This window comes from Capra hircus, chromosome 24, assembly GCF_001704415.2.
Source record: "Capra hircus breed San Clemente chromosome 24, ASM170441v1, whole genome shotgun sequence".
NCBI lineage: Eukaryota > Metazoa > Chordata > Mammalia > Artiodactyla > Bovidae > Capra > Capra hircus.
In genome coordinates, this window is record NC_030831.1 from 57092489 (window position 1) to 57117213 (window position 24725).

The 24725-nt window shown below is 44.6% G+C and overlaps 1 protein-coding gene across 1 annotated transcript in view; it reads right to left on the reverse strand.

Annotated features, from left to right (window-relative positions):
* Positions 1-24725, reverse strand: part of ATP8B1 (ATPase phospholipid transporting 8B1) — a 110649-nt gene that overhangs the window by 18407 nt on the left and 67517 nt on the right. The window contains exons 4-17 of the mRNA XM_018039455.1: positions 24470-24583; positions 22965-23063; positions 22789-22850; positions 21472-21544; positions 21287-21357; positions 19388-19470; positions 18884-19042; positions 18632-18720; positions 16354-16544; positions 13001-13209; positions 11821-11864; positions 10613-10769; positions 3523-3711; positions 1313-1425 (exon numbers count right to left, since the gene is read on the reverse strand). Coding sequence (XP_017894944.1) covers positions 1313-1425; positions 3523-3711; positions 10613-10769; positions 11821-11864; positions 13001-13209; positions 16354-16544; positions 18632-18720; positions 18884-19042; positions 19388-19470; positions 21287-21357; positions 21472-21544; positions 22789-22850; positions 22965-23063; positions 24470-24583 — 1653 coding nt within the window. The remainder of the gene's footprint in view (positions 1-1312; positions 1426-3522; positions 3712-10612; positions 10770-11820; positions 11865-13000; positions 13210-16353; positions 16545-18631; positions 18721-18883; positions 19043-19387; positions 19471-21286; positions 21358-21471; positions 21545-22788; positions 22851-22964; positions 23064-24469; positions 24584-24725) is intronic.

Consider the following 24725-nt stretch of genomic DNA (forward strand, 5'->3'; position numbering starts at 1 on the left):
CAGTTCAGTTACTCAGTCGTGTCCGACTCTTTGCGACCCCATGAACTGCAGCAAGCCAGGCCTCCCTGTCCATTACCAACTCCCAGAGTTCACCCAAACCCATGTCCATTGTGTCGGTAATGCCATCCAGCCATCTCATCCTCTGTCATCCCCTTCTCCTCCTGCCCTCAATCTTTCTCAGCATCAGGGTCTTTTCAAATGAGTCAGCTCTCTGCATCAGGTGGCCAAAGTATTGGAGTTTCAGCTTCAACATCAGTCCTTCCAATGAACACCCAGGACTGATCTCCTTTAGGATGGACTGGTTGAATCTCCTTGCAGTCCAAGGGACTCTCAAGAGTCTTCTCCAACACCACAGTTCAAAAGCATTAATTCTTTGGCGCTCAGCTTTCTTTATAGTCCAACTCTCACATCCATACATGACCACTGGAAAAACCAAAGCCTTGACTAGATGGACCTTTGCTGACAAAGTAATGTCTCTGCTTTTTAATATGCTGTCTAGGTTGGTCATAACTTTCCATCCAAGGAGTAAGTGTCTTTTAATTTCATGTCTGCAATCACCATCTGCAGTGATTTTGGAGCCCAGAAAAATAAAGTCAGCCACTGTTTTCCCTGTTTCCCCATCTATTTGCCATAAAGTGATGGGACCGGGGATTGTTCATACAGGCAATTAATGATTCACCCTCCAAGCTTCACTGCCATCATTATATAAACGCAAAACAATATGAGGGTGGGGATACAATTCTCAGATTTCCAGAAGCATTCTGAAAAACAGCGGTATCCCTGAACCAAGCACGTGTGCGTGCTTATTTGCTCACCCGTGTCTGACTTTCTTGCGACCACATCATCCCCTAAAATAGCGAGTTTGAAGTAATGAAGACCAAACTGATTCTCTAACAAAGACATCGATGATCCAGTGGACTGTTTTCTCATGTCCCATCCTATAGGAATGTTCTCTCGACTTCACTGTACATAGGACACTGGAATTCTTGGAGGCCACACAGATACTGAGACGAGAGCACAGGATGGTTATGTAACTCGCTTAAGGCCCCTGGAAGAAAAGACCAGCCTTTCTCCTGGGTCAGTCCTGCAGGTCCTGCTAACCTAGATGCACTGAACTCTTTCCTAGGAAGTCAGCCTCTATGGCAGAATCAGAAGCAGCCTGCCATATTCCAGCTTGGGCGCTCTTTCCACTCAACTACCCCAAAGCAACAGAAGGGTCAACAGGTCACACAAAGCTTTCACTCCAGCTTCAGAGACAGTACCAGAAAGGAAGTTTGGAATCCATGGCATAAAGAGTGGAAGTGAGACTTACATCCAGGGCATCCTGCGTTTCTTGTTTCGTAGGATTCGTTTGATGTAACCGTTCATAAATCACAGTGTCTGCACCCTTACAGTAAAGCCTGATATTGCCTTCTGGGGTTCTTACTAGCAGCGAGAGAAGGAAAAGCCAATAATCAAGTTAATGTTTATTTCTTAAAAGAAAACTATACAGTTAATCTTCTGAACGGTTACAGTGCTAATCATTCCAATTAGTTTAAAATAAGCAATGGACCTAGAAAATGTTGCTCTCAACAATTGGTAAGCCTACATAGAATGTAAGAGTGAAATAAATATGAAAAGATTCCTTTAGTCAGCTCAGTTTTCCATATGCTTGCTTATTCTTTCAGCAAATATTTATTGGCTCCCTACTGTGTGTTGGTTTTCTCCATATAGACTTCTTTGTCCATGCCAGCCAGTAGAAATCTTTCTTATCTATAAATCCACAACACTCACTGCCTTTAATTCTCAGACCATTAACATGACTCCTTATGACCATTTTCTTGGCTTTTTTGATCTCTGAAGTATGTTAATTGCATTACGTGTCTCACCACTAACTAGATTTTAAGTTCTCTTCAGGTAGACGCCAGGCATGATCATCACAGCCCAGATCAGTGTTAGGCCCACAGGAAGCACTCAGTAAAAATGAGATAATCATTTAACTCAGTAATAGTATCAGTAAGATGAGACTAAACCAGGAAGCAGCTAAACCTTTATATTGGTTAAAAAGTCAATCTCTATTCCTGCCCTGAAAACAGAAGGGGCTTGTGGCCATGGTGGGGGAGGGGAGTGGAGGAGAGGGGAGGGGAGGGGGGGAGAGGAGGGGGAAACAGGGGCACCATGGGCGCACACACATGGCCACGTGTACAATGAGCAGCTCGTGGGAATCTGCTGCACAGCACAGGGGGCTCAGCTCTGCGCACCCTCTACGGGCGGGACAGCAGGCCCAGAGGAGGGAAATGTGTATGATTACGGCTGAGTCACACTGTTGTACAGCAGAAACTAGCACAACATGGTAAACCGCTTATACTCCAATTAAAAAATACAATTTAAAAAGTCAGTCTCATGGTGGAAAATCTTACAGACGTCCCTTAACCAAGTGATCCAAGCTGATGTGACCTGCAACCATGTGCCTTCTGATATGCTGTGCTGGGAAGGACACGGCACCAGTCTAGGTACCCTTCCTGCCGACAGGGCACCATCTACATCGAGTCATGAAGGAACACGAGACAAGCCCAAACTGAGGGACTTTCCGCAAGGTGACAGCCCTGTGCTTTTCAAAAATGTCAATGTGCAGAAGATCAAAATCAGGTTGTGGAACTCTCGTAGAATAAAGGAGACCAGAGTAATGATCACTGAATGCAGTGTGGCATCTTGGGTGGAGTCCTGAATCAGAAAGAAAACCCCTGGTGAAATGTGAAAGCACTCTGTAGATTAGATAATAACACTGCAATGCTGAGTTTTCTGATTCTGATCACCGTATTGGACATAACAATAAGTGAAGTTTCTTGATCTTAAGAAATACCTACTTAAGTATTTGGGGGAAAGGGACATTAGACCTCAATGCCCCTAATCGACTCTCAAATGGTTCAGAAAACAAGAACCTATAAATAACAATGACAAAGAACTTGTGAGCAATGCTGACGACTGGACACGGAAGAGACTGCAGGGTTCTTTAAAGCGTTCTTGCAAGTTTTCTGTAAGTTTGCAATGATTTCACACTATGAACTGAAAACATTTCAGTATCAGGAAGTGATCATTGCTTTTTCCTGGGTTCCTGTTACGTTGTGCCTGAGCTGGAGGGAGAATCTTCATTCATAAGCACAGCCTCGCTGTTCTCCTGCTACAGTTTTCCTGTCCCTGACATCCCGCACGGCCCCAGCAGAAATGTGTGGAGCCTCTCACGATAGAAAAGCCCGTGCTGGGGGTCTCCCAGCCACGGAGCTGCCACCCAGGTTTCATAGCTGACAGCCCACGTCGCTGAAGACGTGACGCAAGGTTCAGATCTACTGTGGTTTGTCCCTTTGAATGATGGACATTGTGTAGAATGAAGCGAGGAAACACTAGTTTCAGCAAGTCTGCAGAAGTCCTCCAGGAGTCAAGGGACTCATTCATTGCCGGTTTTATCCTGGTGTTGCTAAGTAAAATGTGCAATAGGCACCATCTCAGCGAATGATTGACAGACATACTCCGAGGGAGACCTACCAATTATAGACATCCGCTTCCGGTCACTGTTGAAGTCTAAAAGGGCAAGAACGTGGTAGGTCCTCTCCTTGCCCAGCTCACTGATGGTGATCGTATTCTGGGTCCTGGCGAGGAAGACAAAGCCGAAGTTCCTGGCGGCGCTTACGAGAGCACCCTCGTCAGGAGAGGCTGCCTGGTAGTTGAGTTGACCTAACAGAAGAGGCAAGAGAGAAAACCAGAAAAGCTGAATTGGCCAGCGAGTGTTCACCAGTGCGGTTCACACGGGGGGTGAGGGTGTCCAGTGATCCCTTGAGACCTATGGGGGATTGGTTCCAGGACTGTCCGCAGATAACGAATGCCATGGATGCTCTGGTCCCCTCTAGAAAGTGGCAGACTTACAGTAGATACAGTTGGCACCCTGCCTCATGGACACAGAGGGCCAACTCTGTTGCAAAGCCCAAAACACCCCCAAGAAAACACATCGCTGATTCTTAAGGAGTGTGCCAACGGTCACAGTTTTTAAACTTTTATTTCTGATTATAAACAGTAATATAAACTAGAAGTTAAAAAAAAAACAAATCTGGCCAAGAATAGGGGAAAAAAGAAAATCTCCTAACCCCACCATCCAGAGGAAGAACAACGCTATTGATAGCTTTTTATAATTTCTTTCTGTCCTTATGGAAATGCTTGTTTCTCTAATAGTTTCTGGCATGCTAAGTATACATTTACATCCTGATGATTTTAACACTGTATTTTGAGCATGTTATCACAGCTTTAAAAATTCTATTCCCAGAAATGTAATCTGGGAATGTAATGTGTGACCGCCTTTCCATAATATTTTTACTCCCCAAAATAACACTGTAATAAGGATTCTATACGTGCATAAAGGTTTCCTGTTTTCTAAGGATAGCTTCCTAGTAATGAAAACACTGAGGTAAACAACACTGATAATTTTTAAGCCTGTTGTCACATACATTACTCACTTGCTCTCTAAAAGGATTGTACCAGGTTATCTTCTCTCTAGAACCTTCTTCACCTTAGCAATAGTCTCCTAATTTAAAAAACATCTCAAAATGTATCAATCTGTTCAATATCTTGATTTTGAAAGTTAAATAATGGGAAACCACATTTATTTCACAACTTGCAAACTTGCTTCACAACAGAAGCAAACCTCTCAATGCCGAGTGAAGAAGCCAGACAGCGCAAGCGCGTAACCACGTAACTCCATCTACACGAACCCCCCGCAGACAAAGCTAACCCGCACTATTCAAAGTCAGGACAGTAGTCACCTCTGGAGGGGCAATGACAGAGAGGGAACAGGGAAGGGCGTCTAAGGGATGTATGATGTTGTGTTTGTAAAAATCTGGGCGTGCATGACAAGGGAGTATTCAGCTGGTGAAAATTCACTGAGCTATATGCTTATCTTTGTATGTCAGTAAAAAAAAAAATTTTTTTTTTAAAAGCTCTCCCTATCCAAGAGTTTGTGTTTTTCAGCTCTTCATTTTTCCACCTCCAAGTAGAATGAAAAGTATGTCTATGGTCAAATTTTCACAGGAAAAGGCATTTCATTGCCCACCACAGTTTGACCAGGCTGCAGCCCACAGACAGGCATCTCTTTACACCGTTTGTCCATAGGGGAGGGCGGACGCTCCAGGGTGAAAGGCTGTGTGCTTAATTGCTCAGTCGTGTCTGACTCTTGGCAACCCTGTGGACTGTAGCCCACCAGGCTCCTCTGTCCATGCAGATTGTCCAGGCATTCTCTACTGGAGTAGGCTGCCATTTCCTTCTCCAGAGGATCTTCCCAACCCAGGGACTGAACCCAGGTCTCCTTCGTTGCAGGCGGATTCTTTACTGTCTGAGCCACCAGGGAAGCAGGCTATTGGTAGAGCTAAATGCCCCATCCTCACATTCTCCTCCCTTGACAGACAAACTCAGATGGTTCACTCTAAGCCAATATTCATCACTCCCAAATACTAATTAAAGATGAGGCTGGTATCTGTTTGTTCACCCAGAAAGACACACACCAGAAGTTACAAATGTACTTGCTAAATCCAGTCATTCTACAAACACACACACATGCCAGACGGTAAAATATTTAACCAGAGCTAAACAAGCAGCAGTGAGATCAGTCCCCTCCCATCAGCAGGTTTCACTGGCAGGGATATATTACATCATACTGAAGGCAAACTTATTCCAACAGAAAAAAAGGAACAAAATGATAAAAGGTGGTAAATTTCCCATGAGCAAAGACAATCCTATCTGGAGCAAACACTGATATTTTTACCATTAAAAGAAAACCCTTCCATTTTGTCCTAGTAATGGAATCACAGGACTGCCAACTAACAGAGATGGGAGAAACTTCAGAGATCTGGTCCAAACTCCAACTTGATGTTTGCAGGAGGAAATCCGGACTAAAAATTAACCCCCTGAAACCGTTCCTGTAAGAAAATTCTTTATTTACCCCACACCGAGGCACAACCAGAGACTTTCTTTTCTTGTACAAGCTAATTTGTGGATCATGGAACTGATTCAAATTAAAAAGATGTTCAAACAACAAACCTTACCTCTTATTATCCTGATTCCATAGCTTTCTGTGGCTGATAATTCTAGTCACAAGTCTTAAAACAAGTTACTTCTCAGACTGAATATCCTCCTCATTTGTAACTTGCTTGTCCTTCCTAAAGACTCTCACTAATCCAGGTCCTAAGTTTCCTTACTGATCTGATGTGTCCTGGCTCCAAACTTCTAAAACTCATCTCTCTAATCACAATCTCATGGCACATCCATACTTCAGGGCTTCAGGTGAAGACAATATCTCCAAGCCTTTCAAACTCTGGAAATGGCAACCCACTCCAGTATTCTCGCCTGGAAAATCCCATGGATGGAAGAGCCTGGCAGGCTACAGTCGATGGGGTTGCAAAGAGTCAGACATGACTGAGCGACATCATTTTCTTTCTTCTTTCTTTTCAAACTCTGTTCTCAGCCTCTGCAAGGGCAGGAGTCTATGATGGCCCCCACCCCGCCCCTGTGTACACACACTTTCTCCCAGTTATTCAAGCAAACTCTAATCACAGTACTGCTGGGAAGGGATTTTACAGATATAATTAAGGTCCAAATCTGTTGACTGTAAGATAAGGAGATTATCTGAGTGTCCCTAAACTAATTGGGTTAGTCTCAAGTCCAGTCAGTTCAGTTCCTTTCAGTGCTCAGTCCTGTCCGACTCTTTGTGACCCCATGGACTGCAGCATGCTAGGCCTCCCTGTCCATCACCAACTCCCAGAGCTTGCTCAAGCTCATGTCCATTGAGTCCGTGATGCTATCCAGCCATCTCATCCTGTCGTCCCCTTCTCCTCCCCCCTTCAATCTTTCCCAGCCTCAGGGTCTTTTCCAGTGAGTCAACTCTTCACATCAGGTGGCCAAAGTACTGAAGTTTCAGCTTCAGCATCAGTCCTTCCAATAAACACCTAGGACTGATCTCCTTCAGGATGGACTGGTTGGATCTCTTTGCAGTCCAAGGGACTCTCAAGAGTCTTCTCCAACACCACAGTTCAAAAGCATCAATTTTTCAGTGCTCAGCTTTCTTCACAGTCCAACTCTCGCATCCATACATGATTACTGGAAAAATCATAGCTTTGACTAGAGGGACCTTTGTTGGCAAAGTAATGGCTCTGGTTTTTAATATGCTGTCTAGGTTGGTCATAGCTTTTCTTCCAAGGAGCAAGTGTCTTAATTTCACAGTGAAGTGCAAGTTGCTCAGTCATGTCTGACTCTTTGAGATCCCATGGACTATAGTCCACAGAGCCCCCATTCTCCAGGCCAGAATACTGGAGTGGGTAGTTCTTCCCTTCTCCAGGGCATCTTCCCAACCCAGGGGTCTCCCACATTGCCAGTGGATTCTTTATCAGCTGAGCCACCAGGGAAGCCCGAATCCTCCAAAGGGACTGGCTTCTTCCCAGGCAGAGAGAGACTGAAGCATGAAAGGTGTGGATGGGAGGGAGATTCTCGGTGGCTGGTTTTGAAGACAGGGGAAACCACGAGGCAAGGAAAGAGAGAGAGGCCTGTGGGAGCAGACAGCAGCCCCAGCTGACAGCCAGCGAGGAAATGGAGACCTCAGTCCTGCAACCCCAGAGCAGTGGATCCTGCTCTCAACTTGGAAGAGGATGCTGAGGGGCCGGACCTGGATTTTAGGGAGGTCCTTGGCACAGAACCCCATCATGCCCTGTGCAGACATCTCATCTAAAGAGCTGTGGGCGAAGGAGTGGATGATCCAAGCCACTGTGTTGTGGGCATCTAGTGTAGAGCCACAGAAAACCAACATAGCTGCTCCACACTCAGCCGCCATATGCCCTCCTACATATGCTCAACACATGGGCCACACCCCCTGTCTGCTGAGCCTCCCCTCGTTGCTCATATTATGCATAATGACCGAAGAGCCAGTCTCCACTATTGCAAAAGCGGGAAACTGAGAGCGAAAGAGCAAAGGTGCACCAGCACGGCAGAGCGAGAGGACTCGGCTAAAATGAGCTTTAACCTGTCGTCCAAGCTCAAGGAGGTACTGGGTGCTTTCCGGGGCTGAATTTCTCAGCTGTAACACTGGGAGTTGTTATCCCCAAGGTCCCTTCCCATGGACCCTTTCAAGGTGCTTTTATTGGTCGAAGACAAAATCAGACTCTCCTTTACTTCCTGTGCTTAGAAATCCAACTCGCCTCCACTTTCAGCGTCCAGAGCAATTTGCCTGTGATGCGCTGCATGGGGCAAGATGCCTCGGGGTGTACAATTCTGCCTCGGTGGACAGTGGGACAAAGAGCAGCACATTATCAGGCTGGAAAGGACGTTGAACTCCAGCCCTCCTCCCGTGACATGCAGGAAACCACTGCCCAGCAGAAAACGCTGGGCTGCCTTGTGCGTTATGGCAAGAACCCAGACGGGGACCGCCCACCTCCAGCACAGAGCCCAGGACTCTTCCCGTGAAATCCCAGTGGAGAAAGAAGGAAATGCAGACCGCAGATGTATACACACTTGCTTAAGTTGGCAGGTTAACTTTCAAAATAATACCACCACACACTCCAAAAAAAAAAAAAAAAAAGAGTAGAATAAACTTACAAATGAGCCAAAAACTAAGAGAACCCAGTTGCTTAAAAATATCACACTTGATTCTTATCATACGAGTAAAATGTGCTTAGCTAGTCAAACAGATTTTGACCTCTGCTTCAGTTATTCGTGACCTGATCTTACCTTTTTCTATCTCCCTGGTTTGGCCTGTTAATAGCCCCTTCCATGTATCTACCCAACCTGAATTCTGCTGTTATCTCAGCTTTATTGCACAATTAGATTCATCCTTGGAGAATGAGTGTCTTTGAAACTTGCTGCAAGATACACATAGCTTCTATACATTTAGTTTTTTATGTCTCCTCTGAAGATTTCATCATCTACATATGAAACCCCAGAATCAGAAAACAAGAAAGGACATCCGTTCCTATGCTGGGTTGATTAAAGTGGAGAATAAGTAAGTGATAGTCACTCAATTGGATTTGACTCTTTATGACCCCATAGACTGTAGCCTTGGAGAAGGCAATGGCACCCTACTCCAGTACTCTTGCCTGGAAAACTCCATGGACAAGGAGCTTGGTAGGCTGCAGTCCATGGGGTCGCAAAGAGTCGGACACAACTGAGTGGCTTCACTTTCACTTTCCACTTTCCTGCATTGGAGAAGGAAATGGCAACCTACTCCAGTGTTCTTGCCTGGAGAATCCCAGGGACGGCGGAGCCTGGTGGGCTGCCATCTATGTGGTCACACAGAGTCGGACACGACTGAAGTGACTTAGGAGCAGCAGCAGCAGACTGTAGCCTACCAGGCTCCTCTGTCTGTGGAATTCTCCAGGGAAGAATACCAGAGTGGGTTGCCATTCTCTCCATCGGGAGATCTTCCTGACTCAAGGGTCAAATCCTGATCTCCCGCATTGCAGGCAGCTTTTTTACCACCTGAGCCACCAGGGAAGCCCCAAAGTGGAGAATGCACATAACAAAGGGGCACTTTTGGCTCTTTCCAGAATGCACATATGTATTTATGTAATATATCATTGTGTGAATAGGTGATAAGATACCTAGCTTTCATTGATACTGGACCATCTTGCGGTAACAAAGCTGGCACAAGCTGCGTTTAAGAATTCTGCAGACATGGCAACAACATAAACGTCCGCCATTTACAGCAACATGGGTGAACCTGGAGGTTATCATACTAAGTGAAGTAAGTCAGAAAGAGAAAGACAAATACCATGTGGTATCACTCACATGCGGGATCGAAAGTACAACACGGACTTATCCAGGAAGCAGGAGCAATCTCAGAGAGATTGCCAAGGGAGAGGGAGTGTGGGGGAGGATGGATTGGGGTTTGGGGTCAGCAGGTACAAACTATTCTACAGGATGGATACACAACAAGGTCTGATTGCATAGCACCAGGAACTATATTCAATATCCTATGATAAACCATAATGGAAAACACTACGAAACATAAAAATGTATATACCTGTGTAACTGAATCACTTTGCTATACAGCAGAAATTAACACAACAGTATAAACCAACTATAATTTTCTTTAAAAATTAACAAACACAAAAAAGAATTCTGCTTTTCAGAATTCACTTAATTTTCAGAAGTCATTTAATTTGGAGGTATCTGGGTTCTGGGAAGGACTTGACGACAGCTGAACTGCTATCCATTCGTCCTTTTCTCCAGGTGCAGGGAGAAAGGAGTCGGTGATCTGGTCTAGTTGTTTCATCCGCTGGCTTCTGGGTAAACAGACCAAAATGACACTTGCTAGGAAGAAGAAGCCTTACATCCGAAAAGCCTTCTGCAAGATATCTATGGCAAAGACCTACCCATAGGAAACAGAACCCAGGATCTAGAGGGCAAGTCTCCCTGGAGGATGCCACGTAAGCCGGGTACATCTCTGGGGTATAAGACGAAGACGTGTCAGTGATGAAACCTAACTGAAACGCCTCTAGTTCACGCAACTCTTCATATGCATTCGAGTCCCAAGCACGAGTTCACTGTCAACTAAAAACAAAAAAAACCTGGTCTCTGGTGTCCGAGATGCGACAGCCACACTCACCGTCGAGCCTGTCCACCATGACGGTGTGACACACCGCCAGCAGGAAGAAGAACTGCTGCACCTCTGGCTCCTTCCCCGACTGGATCTGCTCGATGAGATAATGGTCGTAAAATGCGAGCTTCCCATCGGCGAACGTATTCCAGCTAAAATCCACCGGCTGAAAGAAACGGAGAAGGGAAAATGGGCGTGTAAAACAGACGACTCGGGCTTCACAAATGACAGGAATTTTCTCGGAAGCTGTGTCTTCATGCAAACATCCCCTTAGGATTTTAATATGTTCTGAAGTGTCCAGAGGCTCATATCTGTTTTAACATAGCCTGGTGTGAATCAAATTGCGTCCCCCCCAAATAAAAGATATGTTGCAGTCCTAACCCCTGGGACCTGGGAATAGGACCTTCTTTGGAAATAAGGTCTTGGTAGATGTAATCAAGAGGAAGTTTATACTGAGCACAAGGAACTATACTCAATTCTCTGTAATAACCTAAATGGGAAAAGATTTTGAAAAAGAATAGATATATGTATATATTAAATAACTGAATGACTTTGCTGTACACCTGAAACTAACACATTATTAATCAACTATACCCCAATGTAAAAAACAAAAAACAAAGATGAGGTTAAATGAATTAGAGAGACCCTAATCTAGGGACTGGCCTGGTGGCTCAATGGTAACGAGTCCACCTGCAGTGCAGGAAATGCAAGAAATGTGGGCTTGATCTCTGGGTCAGGAAGATCTCCTGGAGGAGGGCATGGCAACCCACTACAGTCTTCTCACTTGGAGAATCCCATGGACAGAGGAGACTGGTGAGCTACAGTCCATAGAGTTGCAAAGAGTCAGACATGACTGAGCGTACAGATGCACACAACCCAACGACTCGTGTCTTTATAAACGGAAGGAAATCTGGACAGACACACAGGGAGAAGGAAAGCCGTGTGACGACAGAGGCAGACTTCTGAGTGATGCGTCTGCTGGCCAAGGGCCCAGGACTGCAGGCAACCGCCAGAGCCCAGGAAGAGGCCACGACGGATTCCGCCCCAGAGATCCCAGAGGGAGTGTGCGCCTGCCAACTGCTCCAGTCGAACTTCTGGCCTCCAGCGCTGCGCAGGAATACACTCCTATTGCTGTGAGACACCTATTCTATGGGAGCTTGTTACAGCCCAGGAAAGTCATACACACCCCAAACGACTTCGTCTGTGAAAGGACTCACCTCGATTTTGCTATGACTATTCTGAGAAGCATCTCGATGGTCTCCTGGGAACAAACAGGACAAAACAAATTGAATCAATGGGTCTCATAGCCCGTCTGGGAGCCCGTCAGCAGGGCCCCTTCCTCAAGCCCTCAGCATCCCGCCTTCCTCACTGACATTCTGTGAATCAGCAGCTCACAGCAAAACGTTTCCTCCAAGGGGAAATTAATGATGTTCTCATAGCTTTTAAAATAATTATATTGTTTTTAAATATTTAAATGTTACGGGCATCCACTTTGAATGCAGCACTAGCCTTGTTATTTTTATAAGTATATAGCACATTTCAGAATATTAGAATGGAAATCAATTTTTAAAATATAATTGCGATGAAAAACAAAGTCTACCATCTCAACTATTTCGTTGTTTGTTTTCTGGCCAGGCCCCCAGCAGTGGAAGTACGGAGTCCTAAGCACTGGACCACCAGGGAATTTCATCTCAACTATTTTTAAATGGACAGTTCGGTGGCAGTAAGTACAATCACACTGCTGTACAGCCTTCAGCACCATCCATCTCGATGGCTCCTTCATCGAAAGGAAATGCCGTTTTCATTAAACACTAATTCCTCATTCCCTTCTTCCCTTAAACCCTGGCAATCACCATTCTACTCTCTAGCTTTCTGAATTTGACTTCTCCAAGCGCCTCGAAGAAATGGAATCATACAGTATGTTTCCTTTTGTGTCTGGCTTATTTCACGTAGCATAATAACCTCAGAGTTCATCCGTGTGTCACATTCTCCTTCCTTTTCAAGACTGTATAATATTCCACTGTGTGTATACGTCACATTTTCCTATCCATTCATCCACTGATGGACACTTTCAGTTACTACTACACCTTCCCTATTATGAATAATGCTACCACGGACATGGATGTACAAATACCTGTTCAAGTCCCTGCTTTTGGTTCTTTGGGGTGTGTAACCAGGAGCAAACTTGCTGGATCACATGGCAAGCTAACTTTTTGAGGAATATATACCTAATTCTGACTCCTCACCTCCCCACATGTGTGGTCTCAATGCTCCAGTGATGCTGCTTGAGAAACATCACCAGAATAACCACCAGAGCTTTGCACTGGGAGGGGACCACTCCAGGGAGGCAGCCTCTGGTCGCACACGTCCAGAGATGGAGTAACAGCTTCTGCTCACCGTAAATTTGCCCGTTGATGCAGCACTTCTTAAAGGTCATGATGTTCTGCGTGAGGGTCCCTGTCTTGTCTGAGAAGATGTAATGGATCTGCCCGAGCTGCTCATTCAGTGTGGTGGTTCTCGCCTTTGCGGGCGTGTCCTTCTCAGGATAGTACATCTGCAGGTCCCAGTTGATGAAGTAACTCTGGCCAAGACGAATCACCTCCACACTAGCAAGATAAAAGATTACTTTCAATCGAGCTCTCAGATATGAGCGGCAGGCAGTGGATTTTGTCCTTGCTTTGCGATAGGAGCAAGCTACTCATCTACAGGGAGACCAGCCCTGCAGTGACCCGTGCCCAGCCTTTGGGTTCTCCTGACCAAACACATCTTTCTCCAGCTTCAAGGTCAAAGTGTCCTCTCGAGGTGGTTTCCTACAAACTCCTGAGCACATCTAGCCATGGAAACCTCTGTTCAGAACACACAGCACGTGTGGGGTGACGCGGTAACTAACACTGCAGGGGGGTACCCCCCCCCCCCCCACCGCACATGAGACAACATCTGCTCTCTTCTCTCAGTCCCCATCGCACCCAGGGATGATGGAAAGGTATGTTCAACTCTGCCCTCAATTGGAGGCAAAAGGAGTGAGAGCCCACTAGGTTATGCACCCCTGTGTGCTCTCGAGTAGCACAAAGGACTTTTGGCAGATAACCCACTGCTGTGTTAGTTTCTGGTATATAGCAAAGTGATTCAGCAATATACATTTTTTGAGGAACATGCACATATATATATTCTTTTTCAGATTCTTTTCCATTAGAGGTTATTACAAGATATGGACTATAGTTTCCTGTGCTAAACAGTTGGTCCTTGTCATTTACCCATTTTGTGAGTGAAACTGTTAGTCACTCAGTTGTGTCCGACTCTTTGGGACCCCATTGACTGAAGCCCACCAGGCTCCTCTAATTTTCCAGGCAAGAATACTGGAGTGGGTTGCCATGTCCGTCTTCAGGGGATATTCCCAACCCAGGGATCAAACCTTGGTCTCCTGAATTGCAGGCAGATTCTTTACCATCTGAGCCACCAGAGAAGCTCATTTTTTATATATTCCTAAATTCTTATAAGATTATAGAATGTCCAAAATACAGTACTCTAAAAGAATCATTCCTACTTGAAAACTATAACTGATTAAATCCATCTCAGTTTTAAGGAAGGTGCTTACACATCCAGCCACTATTCAGTGGGCAAAGGATGTCTATAAAGGATGGAACTAAACAGATGGAAAAATAACTCCCTTCTTTTCTGCTCCCTTATATGCTTCATGAGTGCCTAGTATTACCAGACATCATCCTAGGTACGGGGGATACGTCAATAAACAAAAGAGACAAAAATCCCTGCCCTCAAGTAAACATATACTATATTAGATGGTGAGAACTGTCTGTAGAAAATCAAAGCACTGTAAAGAGAGGCAGAGACCAACAGGCAGAGGAAGTGATGCTGAAGACAGAGAGGGTCAGGAATAGCCAGGGGTATAAGGTGAGCTTTGAGCAGAGCTCTCAAGGAAATGAAAGAGCAACCATGTAGATATGGAAGGGAAACGATATTCCAGGGAGCGGTCAGAGCAAGTGCAAAGGCCCTGGGGCAGGTGCTGATACCACTGAGACGTTCAAGGAGGCTCGAGGTGAAGGAGCCTGGGGAGTGGGTGGAGGTGCAGGTCATGACTGGGTATGCAGGGCAGTGCAGCGGGTCCCATGGGCCTGTGGGCGCAGTGTGACTGCGGTCAGTCTATTCTGAATGAGACAGAAAGCTACTGTGGGGCTAAAAGCAGAACAGAGATACTATCTGAAATGACCTGACTGACATATGCTTCAAAAGGACCTTCGCTTCCAAGAGAAACAAACCAACAAAAAATCATATTAATCACATGACATGACTTTTTAAAACCTAAAACTCCATATACGGTTTACGTATAATATATATGTGTGAAAGTGTCAGTCGCTCAGTCATGTTCAACTTTTTGTGGCCCCATGGCCTGCCAGGCTCCTCTGATCATGGAATTCTCCAGGCAACAATACTGGGGGCTTCCCTGGTGGCTCAGATGGTAAAGAATATGCCTGCAATGCGGGAGACCCAGGTTCGATCCCTGGGTTGGGAAGATCCCCTGGAGAAGGGAATGGCAACTCACTCCAGTATTCTTGTCTAGAGAATTCCATGGACAGAGGAGCCTGGTGGGGTACAGTCCATGGGGTCACAGAGTCAGACAGGACTGAGCAACTAACACTTTTACATTAAAGAACACTGGAGTGGGTTGCCTTTCCCTTCTCCAGGGGATCTTCTCGACCCAGGGATTGAAACCAGGTCTCCTGCGCTGCAGGCAGATTCTTCACCGTCTGAGCCACCAGAGAGGCCCTAATACATATGTACAAATTCAGACAAAACAGTCTGTATAGTAGTCCCCCTAACAAAGGTAAGATCGTCTCAGTTTTTTTTCAAAGTAACTGCAAACACATGGCTCCCCAGGGCTTTCCTTCACATGAAAAGAGCGATAGTAACTACAGCTAATAAAATTAACACTAAAACAAATGTACGTGTAATAAAATCAAAATAAAACAAACACTTCTAATTACAGGTGTGCGTGCAGTCTTATATGCCTCTGGGCTATTACTTATGGGAACCAAGAGCAGACTCTGGCTGCGGGGGATATTTCAAGGCACAATTTTTCTCCCAGTGGTTTAAAGTTCACCTAACCAGAGACAGTGAAACTTGATATTAAGAAAGCAAAAAAGGAGAAAGTATCAGAAAACAAGGTGATGACCATCTATCAGACATAGGACCCTCTTTTATTACTCTTTTATCACAGTTGGGGTTGAGATGAGAAAGAGAACATTTTGAGAGGTGAAATGTGGGAGGCAGCGTTCAGGAAGCCCAGTGAGTTTTACAAGCTGGAGATATATCAGGTAGTGATACAGAAGATACAGAAAAGAGGTTAGGATGGGTCCTGAAATGGAGAACAACTAAGTTATTCCATGACATCTAAATCTTCATCCAGCTCTTTCTGATGCATGAGCTTGAGCTTTGGAGCCCAGTCAGAAGGAATCCTGCCAAGAAAGTGACTGCAGGAGTGGCACTTGACCTCTGAACTCCAGTAGCTTTATCTGTCAAGAGGTCAAGATATAAGATGCTGTGCCTAGCATGGAGCAGACATGCAGTGTGAATTTCTTCTGCCCAGATCACCCTCAATTCTGAAGTGAGAGCTCTTTTCTTATTTGTTCCTTACGACCTTTAAAACAAGTATTGCCAAAATTGAAGGTGCTGAATTGGCAAGGTGTACCAAATTCTTCTCTTAAAGCAGAAGGCCAAAGAGAAGTCAGCCTTACCTGACATAGAGAGAGATGGGCACCAGGGTGTTGAGAACAATGATGTAGCCCCAGAAATTTAGAAATCCACGGTAGGAGGGTGTAGAGTCTTCTCCATCATAGAGGTACCAGGAAAAATTGCCAACTTGAGCTTCCCAGTAAGCATGGCCGATGGCAAGACCCGCAGAAAGCAAGATGAGAACAACAAAGATCTGAAAGACACACGGTAGTTAGGCTTAACGCTAAGGACACATTTCCAGTCCCATGCATTGTGCAGACTCTAATTTACTTTACTCAATACTTTACATGTGTATGATAATTCAGTTCGACCCCTGCTCAGGGAACTAAGCTCCCATATGCCCCGTGTGGCAAGGCCAAAAGGTAAATAAATAAACAGAAAGAATGCTTTGAAAGCCTATCCATTTCTGTGGTTGATTAATTTATCCTACCTACCATATACAAGGTAAGGTTTTATTCCTAAAATTATCTTTCAGAAGAGAAGGTGGTGTTTTATATTCAAATCCTTAAACATTCTCATAATATGGAACATTATCTCAACAACTTTTCCTTTGAGCAATAACATCATGTTTGGGGAAGATAACCTTACTTGAGCATGAACAATTTCAAAGAAGGCAAAATTGGGATTCTTATAGACAATGTTCAATGGAAATGATTTAAAAAAAAAAATAAGGCAAGGAAATTTTATGCAAATTTGGGTAATTATTCCTGAAGGTTTAATGATCACTTAACATTTAAGATCCTTTAAGAAGCAATACAGTAAGTATTCTATTGTGAAAACTGAGTATATACCTAAGGAATGAATAAAAAGGTCAACAGTCAACTGGGTATTTAAGGTAACTGCAAACACTGGGTACTTGTGAGGAGGAAGAAAATTTCCAAGGCAAATTTAAATTTCTGGACACAGATTCCAAAAGTGCTGTATTTCAAAAGAACTTGGCACAGAGGAGAGAAGACAAACTCCTTGAGAGGGCTCCAGCCATAAGCAAGACAGTGACATGGAGGATGCGCCAGAAGAGCTCAAATGAAAATTTCATGAAATGTGAGAGCAGGGAAAAAAGAATTTTTTCTTATATTAACACATTACTATTATATGCTTTTGACCATATAAAGTATTGGAAGTATTATAAGTCCCTAAAATGTTTTGTGTTCAAATTAAACGGGATCAGATAAGATGCTGGAGTACAGGGACAAGGATGTCACCTCTCTTGCAAACGCATCAAAACTAAATACTTGAAAGAAAACCCTTTCTGGCAAGTTGCAGGACTGCCTAATGTTTAGGGCCACTCTATGTGCAGAAGAGTGGACACAGCAGGTTTAAGACTGCCATCCTTAGAGGCCTGTTTACACACTGGGCCGTTGGCTGGCAACAGGAAACAGATTTTGGAAGGGCTTCCTGGTTCCTTATTTCTTATTCTCTGATAAGAATGACTCATTGTGCCCAGCTGTTTGTGTAAAACAATATGGTTTATACTGACTACCCAGATTCCTTTAGGGAGTCCGGAATTTTGGTACACATCAGGCAGACAGTGCCTACATGGCCAGACCCCAATAAAACCCAGGCAATGCGTCTCTCATGAACTTTCCTGGAGAGCCAACATTTCACGTGGGCTGACACAGACTGTCACTGGGAGGATTCAGTGAGTCTGCTGTGAGTGACCCCACTGGGAGAGGACTCTTGGAAGCTCATCCCTGGTTTTCTCTGCACTTTGCCCCATGAACCCTCCTCCTTTGCTATCTTGCTTTGTAATAAGCAATACTTATCATAGTAAGTCCTAACTATGAGAATAATTATAGGCTGAATTCAAGTCTTCCTCATGAATCATCAATACTGGGAGTGGTCTTGGAGATAGATCTTTGACTCACCTTACACATAAACTTGCCTTATATTTGGACTTACACAGTATATTTTGGGGGATAAAGGTTTGCTTTTAAGAGAGCTATCCCTGTGGGAAATTAACAGCAGTAAAATCAATCTTACACTGGCTTCAGGGGCGTAGTCCTAGGAACTTATCTAAGACTCCCTAGTTTCCCAACTGATGACTCTATAGGGTGATCACTCAGGTATCAACTCAGGGTACCCTACAACTGGGATTCACATTCCCAGAGAGAGTCTCCTATTGGAGATGTGGCATTTCTGAGAAAAGGTAAGGGAATCTCTTCTCCCCCGCCTTGTGAATTTTTCTACTTGGCCCACAGAGGTAAAATTTCTTTGCATCAGAAAAACAGACAAGAAAACTAGAGCAAAAGATAGCAATCTACCAAAACAGAAAATAAATACCGTATAAACCATGTAGTTCATCAAGTAATCAATTTTAGTTCTTTTAAATCTGGTTTTCCCACTATTCTTCATTATTTTAGAGTCAGCACCTAGAAATGGAAATTTCAATCTGATCAACAATTGGGAAAATCAATTCACTAGCATGTCAATAAAATAACTCTCTTGGGTTTCAATAGAGAAAGGACAATCAGTTTCCTCATTTACATCTTTAATGAGACTACAGATCAATTTCCCAAGAGACTTCAAAAGTACCTGCAAAAATGACCAATCCATGGCAGAAATCGGTGTTCCTGATGACACAACCACGTAATAAAATTTTATCAGCATCCAAAGGAAAACTTGTGTTTTTCCAAAATAGTGTTCCTGTAAACTTATCTAGTCGGTTATTCGGTTCCTCACATTCAATAAAACCTTTTAAAAGAGATATGATTCACATAAGTACTCACCTATGAAAGATTTTCTGGTTTTAATTAATATACAGACTGAACCAAGCAACGGAAATTTAATACAAAGTAAGACATGTTAGGGCTTTCCTGGGGGGTTAGTGGTAAAGAACCCCCCTGCCAATGTAGGAGACGCAGGCTTGACCCTGGGTCGGGAAAATCCCCTGGAGAAGGAAATGGCAACCCACGCCCTTATTGTTGCCTGGAGAATCGCGTGGACAGGGGAGCCTGGTAGGCTATAGTCCATGGGGTTGCAAAGGGTCGGACACAGCTTAGTGACTAAACAACAACAAAAAGACATGTTTGCACAAACCATCAAATGTTGCCAGTGAGCTTTCTTCTTGGAGATACTGGTGTGTGATTTCAAGTGCCATTTTGAACTTTAAGTTGGTTTCTCTAAAGGGAAAGGAAACAAGAATTACATGAGCAAATTTCAGGGTTGGAAAAGGAGTATAAAGAACACTGTACGAAGTAACATTAGGTATACCAGGAAGCGAAAGCTAAATAATCAGCCTTTTCTGTTTTCAAACTCTCTATTCTCCTTGGAACTTCAGCTTTGGATGTAGTTATCCCCTGAACTAGAGAAAAACTCCTGACCCAGGAAATGTTGGCCCCCTTTTACTGTTTGTTACTATGAGGCAACCTGGGTAGGCCCCAGGTACCCAGAAGCTTCCTGTCTCTCTCCTTACTAACTTTAATTCTTACCACCAGCCAAGACTACCAAACTGCTATTTAAAACTTTCTTTCTAACATTTAATCACACTAAGATAACTCTAGGATACATATTTGTTACAGAAAGGGTCAAGACTCTATTAGCTTAATATTGCCCAGAGTGAATAACCGGATCCTTTGAAAAATGAATTCTTAAAAAAAAAAAGAAAAGAAAGAAAGATGAATTCTATCTAAGGAAGGAGGTGATCACCTTACCCCCAGTACTAAGCATGTTCACCCACCCACACACACACACAGTGGAAGGCAAAACACAGACAAGAGTACCCCCAGGGCCAGGCTGGGCCCATGCACCCTGGGGAGCAAGCCAAGCTTCCTGCGGTGAGTCATTTATTTCAAGCCCCATGAAGACGGACTGGGGATTCCCATCTATGAAGAAGTGGACCAGCAGTTCTCAACTCTCCATTCTGTTTGCTCTGAAAGGGCATGCTAGGAGTTTCTATCTTTGCAAAACTTCAGGATCTTTCACTTGTGGGAATAAGAGCTGTTTTACAGTTTAGGTTGAACGATCAACTGACTGACTTACAGACCTCGCTTTGACTCAGATGATCTCAGTCTCCATAGAAGCTTATGCTCATCGTGGGTGTGAGAAAGGGGCTGATGCCAAGAGAGGAACACAGGCAGCAGCCTGGGGAGTGCGCAGAGGGGGCAGCGCCCCAACTCTGCCACCTCTGTGTGATCTTGGGCGGGCTACCTCACCTCCAGGGCCTCAGTTTCCTCACGGGGTATGTCAAGGTGATCTCATATGGTTGCTGAAAAGATAAAATGAGGAACTTCCCTGGTGGTCCAGGGGCTGGGACTCCGCATCTTTAATGCAGGGGGCCTGGGTTCGGTCCCTGGTTGGGGAATTGGATCTTACATGCTGCAACTAGGACCCAGTGCAGCTCAATAATAAGAAAGAATACTGACTTTTTTAATTAAAAGGAAAAAAAAAAGATTAAATGACCTACCATGTAAAACTAATGCAACCCAGTAGGTATTCCATAAATGTACTGAAAACTGGCCAAAATGGTCCAAAAAATCCTTTCAAGTGGTGGCATAGTAACAAAAACCATCAAAGGGAGAAAACTGTCCACCGGCAAAGACTTTAAAAATCTATTTTTTTCCCCCGAAATAGTTACTCGCAGCCGTTTGTCAGTCTGACACTGCTCAGCAGGGGGTAAAGGGCTCAGGTACACATCCTGTAATCAGAGCTTTACTCTCCCTGAAGATAGGCTCGCAAATACAGAATAAGGTCAAGAGAAGTTGGTCTACTAAGGAGTCGGACCACTGCCGTCTTCTTGCTTGTCCTACGAGTACTCACTAGGGAAAAAGGCAAAGACAACGAGAGGTTGGTCTCCTGCAAGGAGAGGTTGCTGGGCATCCAGCGGGTAGAGGTAAGGCCAGACCTCAGGGCTTCCTGTCCAAGTGCACAAGTTTCACGTAACAATGGTCAGCCTTCCAAAGATGAGCTTCCCAACCTGCCCGCCTAAGACCCACTCACCCATCCAGTTCGGCCGTTTCCACATAGCAGAGGCTGTTAGGTTCGGAGCTCGACAGCAGCAAGATGTCAGCCTGTTTGAAACAAAACACACCAGTAACACAGAGACCCCCACACCCGAGGCAGAATCGAACGCCAGGTCAGATGGAAGGGTAAGGAATGAGACAGCAGCGCTTGAGCCCACTTACTGGGATGAAGTCATTTTTTTTCAGGCGAATGACATCTCCGACTTGAATGTCTTTCCACTTGGCAACTTTGAACCTGAATGTAGAAAAGAATGATAGTTCAGTGGCACTCTTCAAGTTACTGGCAGGGGATTTGGATTATGTTGTCTGGGAGCCAAAAATTCTAGGGAAGGTATATCCCTGGGGAAGGTCAGCCAGAAGGTCAGCCAGCTGATGATTAAGGGGTCATGAGGACCGTCTTCTCCTCTGGAGGAAGAAACAAAGGCGGCTCTAACTTTGCTGCGTTCCTTTCCATCCTGCGTTGCGTGATCGGGGCTCAGCGGGTGCGCATTAAATGTGCAGGAAGGAGACACGTGCCACCCCTCTGTTTTTGCTCATGTCCTGTGCTCCCAACCCCTCTGCTTCCTTCCACTCAGTTACGCATCGCCTGCTGATCCCAGGAGAGGGAAGCATTCTGGACCCCACATAGCCATCTGGAATGTTCACGATACTTTGGTTTTCATACACATTTGGCTGCACTGGGTCTCAGTTGCAGCACTCGGGATCTTTGATCTTCGTTGCAGCATGCAGGGTCTTTAGTTGGGGCATGCAGACTCTTAGCTGCAGCATCTGGGATCTGTTTCCCCAACCAGGGATCGAACCTGGGTCCCCTGCATTAGGAGCCCAGAGTCTTAGCCACGGGACCACCAGGGAAGTTCCCAACTCTAGTTCTTAACTTGTCTCCTCTCTAGTGTTTAAACTTATCTTTTTAATGAGTGTATCACTCTTCTAATAAACCTCATAAGAATATTGATAAAATAAAAAGATTGCTTCCTTTGGTATTAAATTCTCCTGGAAACACCCATTTGACTGTCTAACAAACGAACATTTAAAAAAATTTAAAATGTAGTATGGTAGACCTCAGAGATACTGCAGATGATAAGATTTCAACACAACTAATTCTAAGAAAACTCAGCTCATAACAAGAAAGATAAAAGAAAAATGCTCTGAAAGCCCAGCGAAGGGAGGGACCACTATAGCTGGGGATTCCTAAAGTGTTTCAGGACGTTTGGGCAAATCGCTGGGGGAGAGCGGAGATAGAGTCGCACGCTCCAGGCTGAAGGAAACCCAGGAGGACTGAGGACTCAGACCTCCAGCAGGCAACTGCCTGGACTCCAACCTGGGGACAGGCTCGTCTCAGGAAGTGGAGAGAGGCCTTTATGAGGAAGAGGTTCATGCGCCTTTAGACTTCCAAGTTCCTAGTTATCTCTAAGGTTGCTTCTGGATGTATTTGTATATTACATCCTTGGATGAAAAGACACGTTCAGAAAGGCACGGTACCTGCCATCCTTAATGACTTCACACGTCCTATTGTTGATTTCCTTGTCCATTTTATGGCGCGCCTTGAGAGGAGGGATGAGGAAAGGTTATTTTAATCATCTCAAAACTGCCAGTATGAATGCCACTAGAAAATATGCTTGCAGCGGTGAGGAGGAGATTGCATGAGAAATCCTTACCACATCATCCACAAGGTCTTTGATGGCCGTGACGCCCAGCACCACAAGCAAGGGCACCAGCGTGGTGTACCATGCCAGGGTCGAGATTTGAGGGATTGCCTGAAAGAGATTGAAAAATGGCAGACATGTGTGCTTGGGAAAACACAGCAGAACTACAGGCAGGCAACCGCTAAAGTTAAGTCTAATCCCCACCATCATCCAGCTGGCATCCTGCACAGCAGCCATGGAAAGGTGCCGAAGCACCCAGCTAACCCTTCTCCTGCCTCTCTCTCTAGCTTCTGGCTTCCTGGAAAAGAGCCTAGAGACAGAGACACGTTACAGAAAAACCCACACGATCTTTTCGGCCAACCCAATACTAATCTTGCAGACTACAAGAATTACGTGAAGGAACAGTGCAAGGAAAGGCCTAAGGCTGTTACCAGTACCCGCACCTGGATCGCTGTGCCTTCAGGAAAGATAATCAAGGTGTGGGGAGATGGGGGGAGGCAGCTCATTTCCCATGTTACTGTGACTACAGTAAGGCAGAACGCCCCTTTTCCTTCTGGAAGGAAGGAAGGGAAAGCGGCCCACTCGTCATGGAGCAGCACCGTAAACTTGGCATGTTTCTCTCTACACGAGCCTGTCTCTAAGGCCCCGCTCGATTAGACCACGCCTTATGATCAAGTCAGCAGGTCTCAGATTCCACTAAACCTGCTCAGGGTCTAGCTCTCCCTCCTGAGTCTTCCCTCCACCCGTGCGTCCGCCATCTCCACTCAGACACACAGGTTACAGTTTCACAAAACTACACTGGGCAAATCCCAGCAGGTGAGACTATTCTCCAAATCAAATTGAAGACATTAAAGAATGTGATGAAACCAAGTGGAGATGCCATCCTTTGTAACTGGCACATCAAGTGCTAAAGGTGGAAACTCTGGCAACTAGAGAGTATATAGTTTCTTTGATCGTAAAGCAGTTCCTAGGTAGATAAAAGTAATGCTCTCCAGATTAAGTGGACTTCTTGCCCCAAGTAGAAGGAAAAAAAAAAAAAAAAAAGGCCTTTTCAGTGTAAAACCAGGTCAGAAAAATAATTATGAAAATTGTGACAAAAATCCTAATAAAAATCAATAACCTTTTGGCAACTAAATAAAAAATAAAAGCCAAGCAAGTAGATTTAATTTTAAGGTACAACTGTTTCACAGACTGAACATTTGAATTTGACTCACTTCAGGAAAATCATTTTAACAATGACATCAGTATGTTTTCACTGACGTAAGTATGAAACTGAACTTTTTAAAAAATAGAATTAAAATAACATCTGCATCTGCTCAGGTTCAGTGTTCATGTAACACTGTTTGTGAACTGATTCTGGGCATTAGTCACACTCTCTTACATCCAGAACCCAGATGACCATATAGAAAACTTTTAAGATTGTTTGTATTTTATGTACAATTTAAACACTAACAACCTGAATGTTACTGAGTCATCATAACTCAAAACAGATTTAAGATATGAAAGGGTATTATTACCTGTAAGATGAGAAGGACCAGGAAATAGAAATTGGCCGCTCTCTTAAACTGCTCAAACAAATTCATTGGTAGAAAGGTCAACGCATTGTATTTGTATGTTTTAATTGCATTATTCTGTCGGGAAAAATGAGAAAATCATTCTAAACGGTCCCATGCTTACCACAACACACAACGTATGAAGTGAAAGTCGCTCAGTTGTATCTGACTCTTTGTGACCCCATGGACTGTATAGTCCATGTAATTCTCCAGGCCAGAA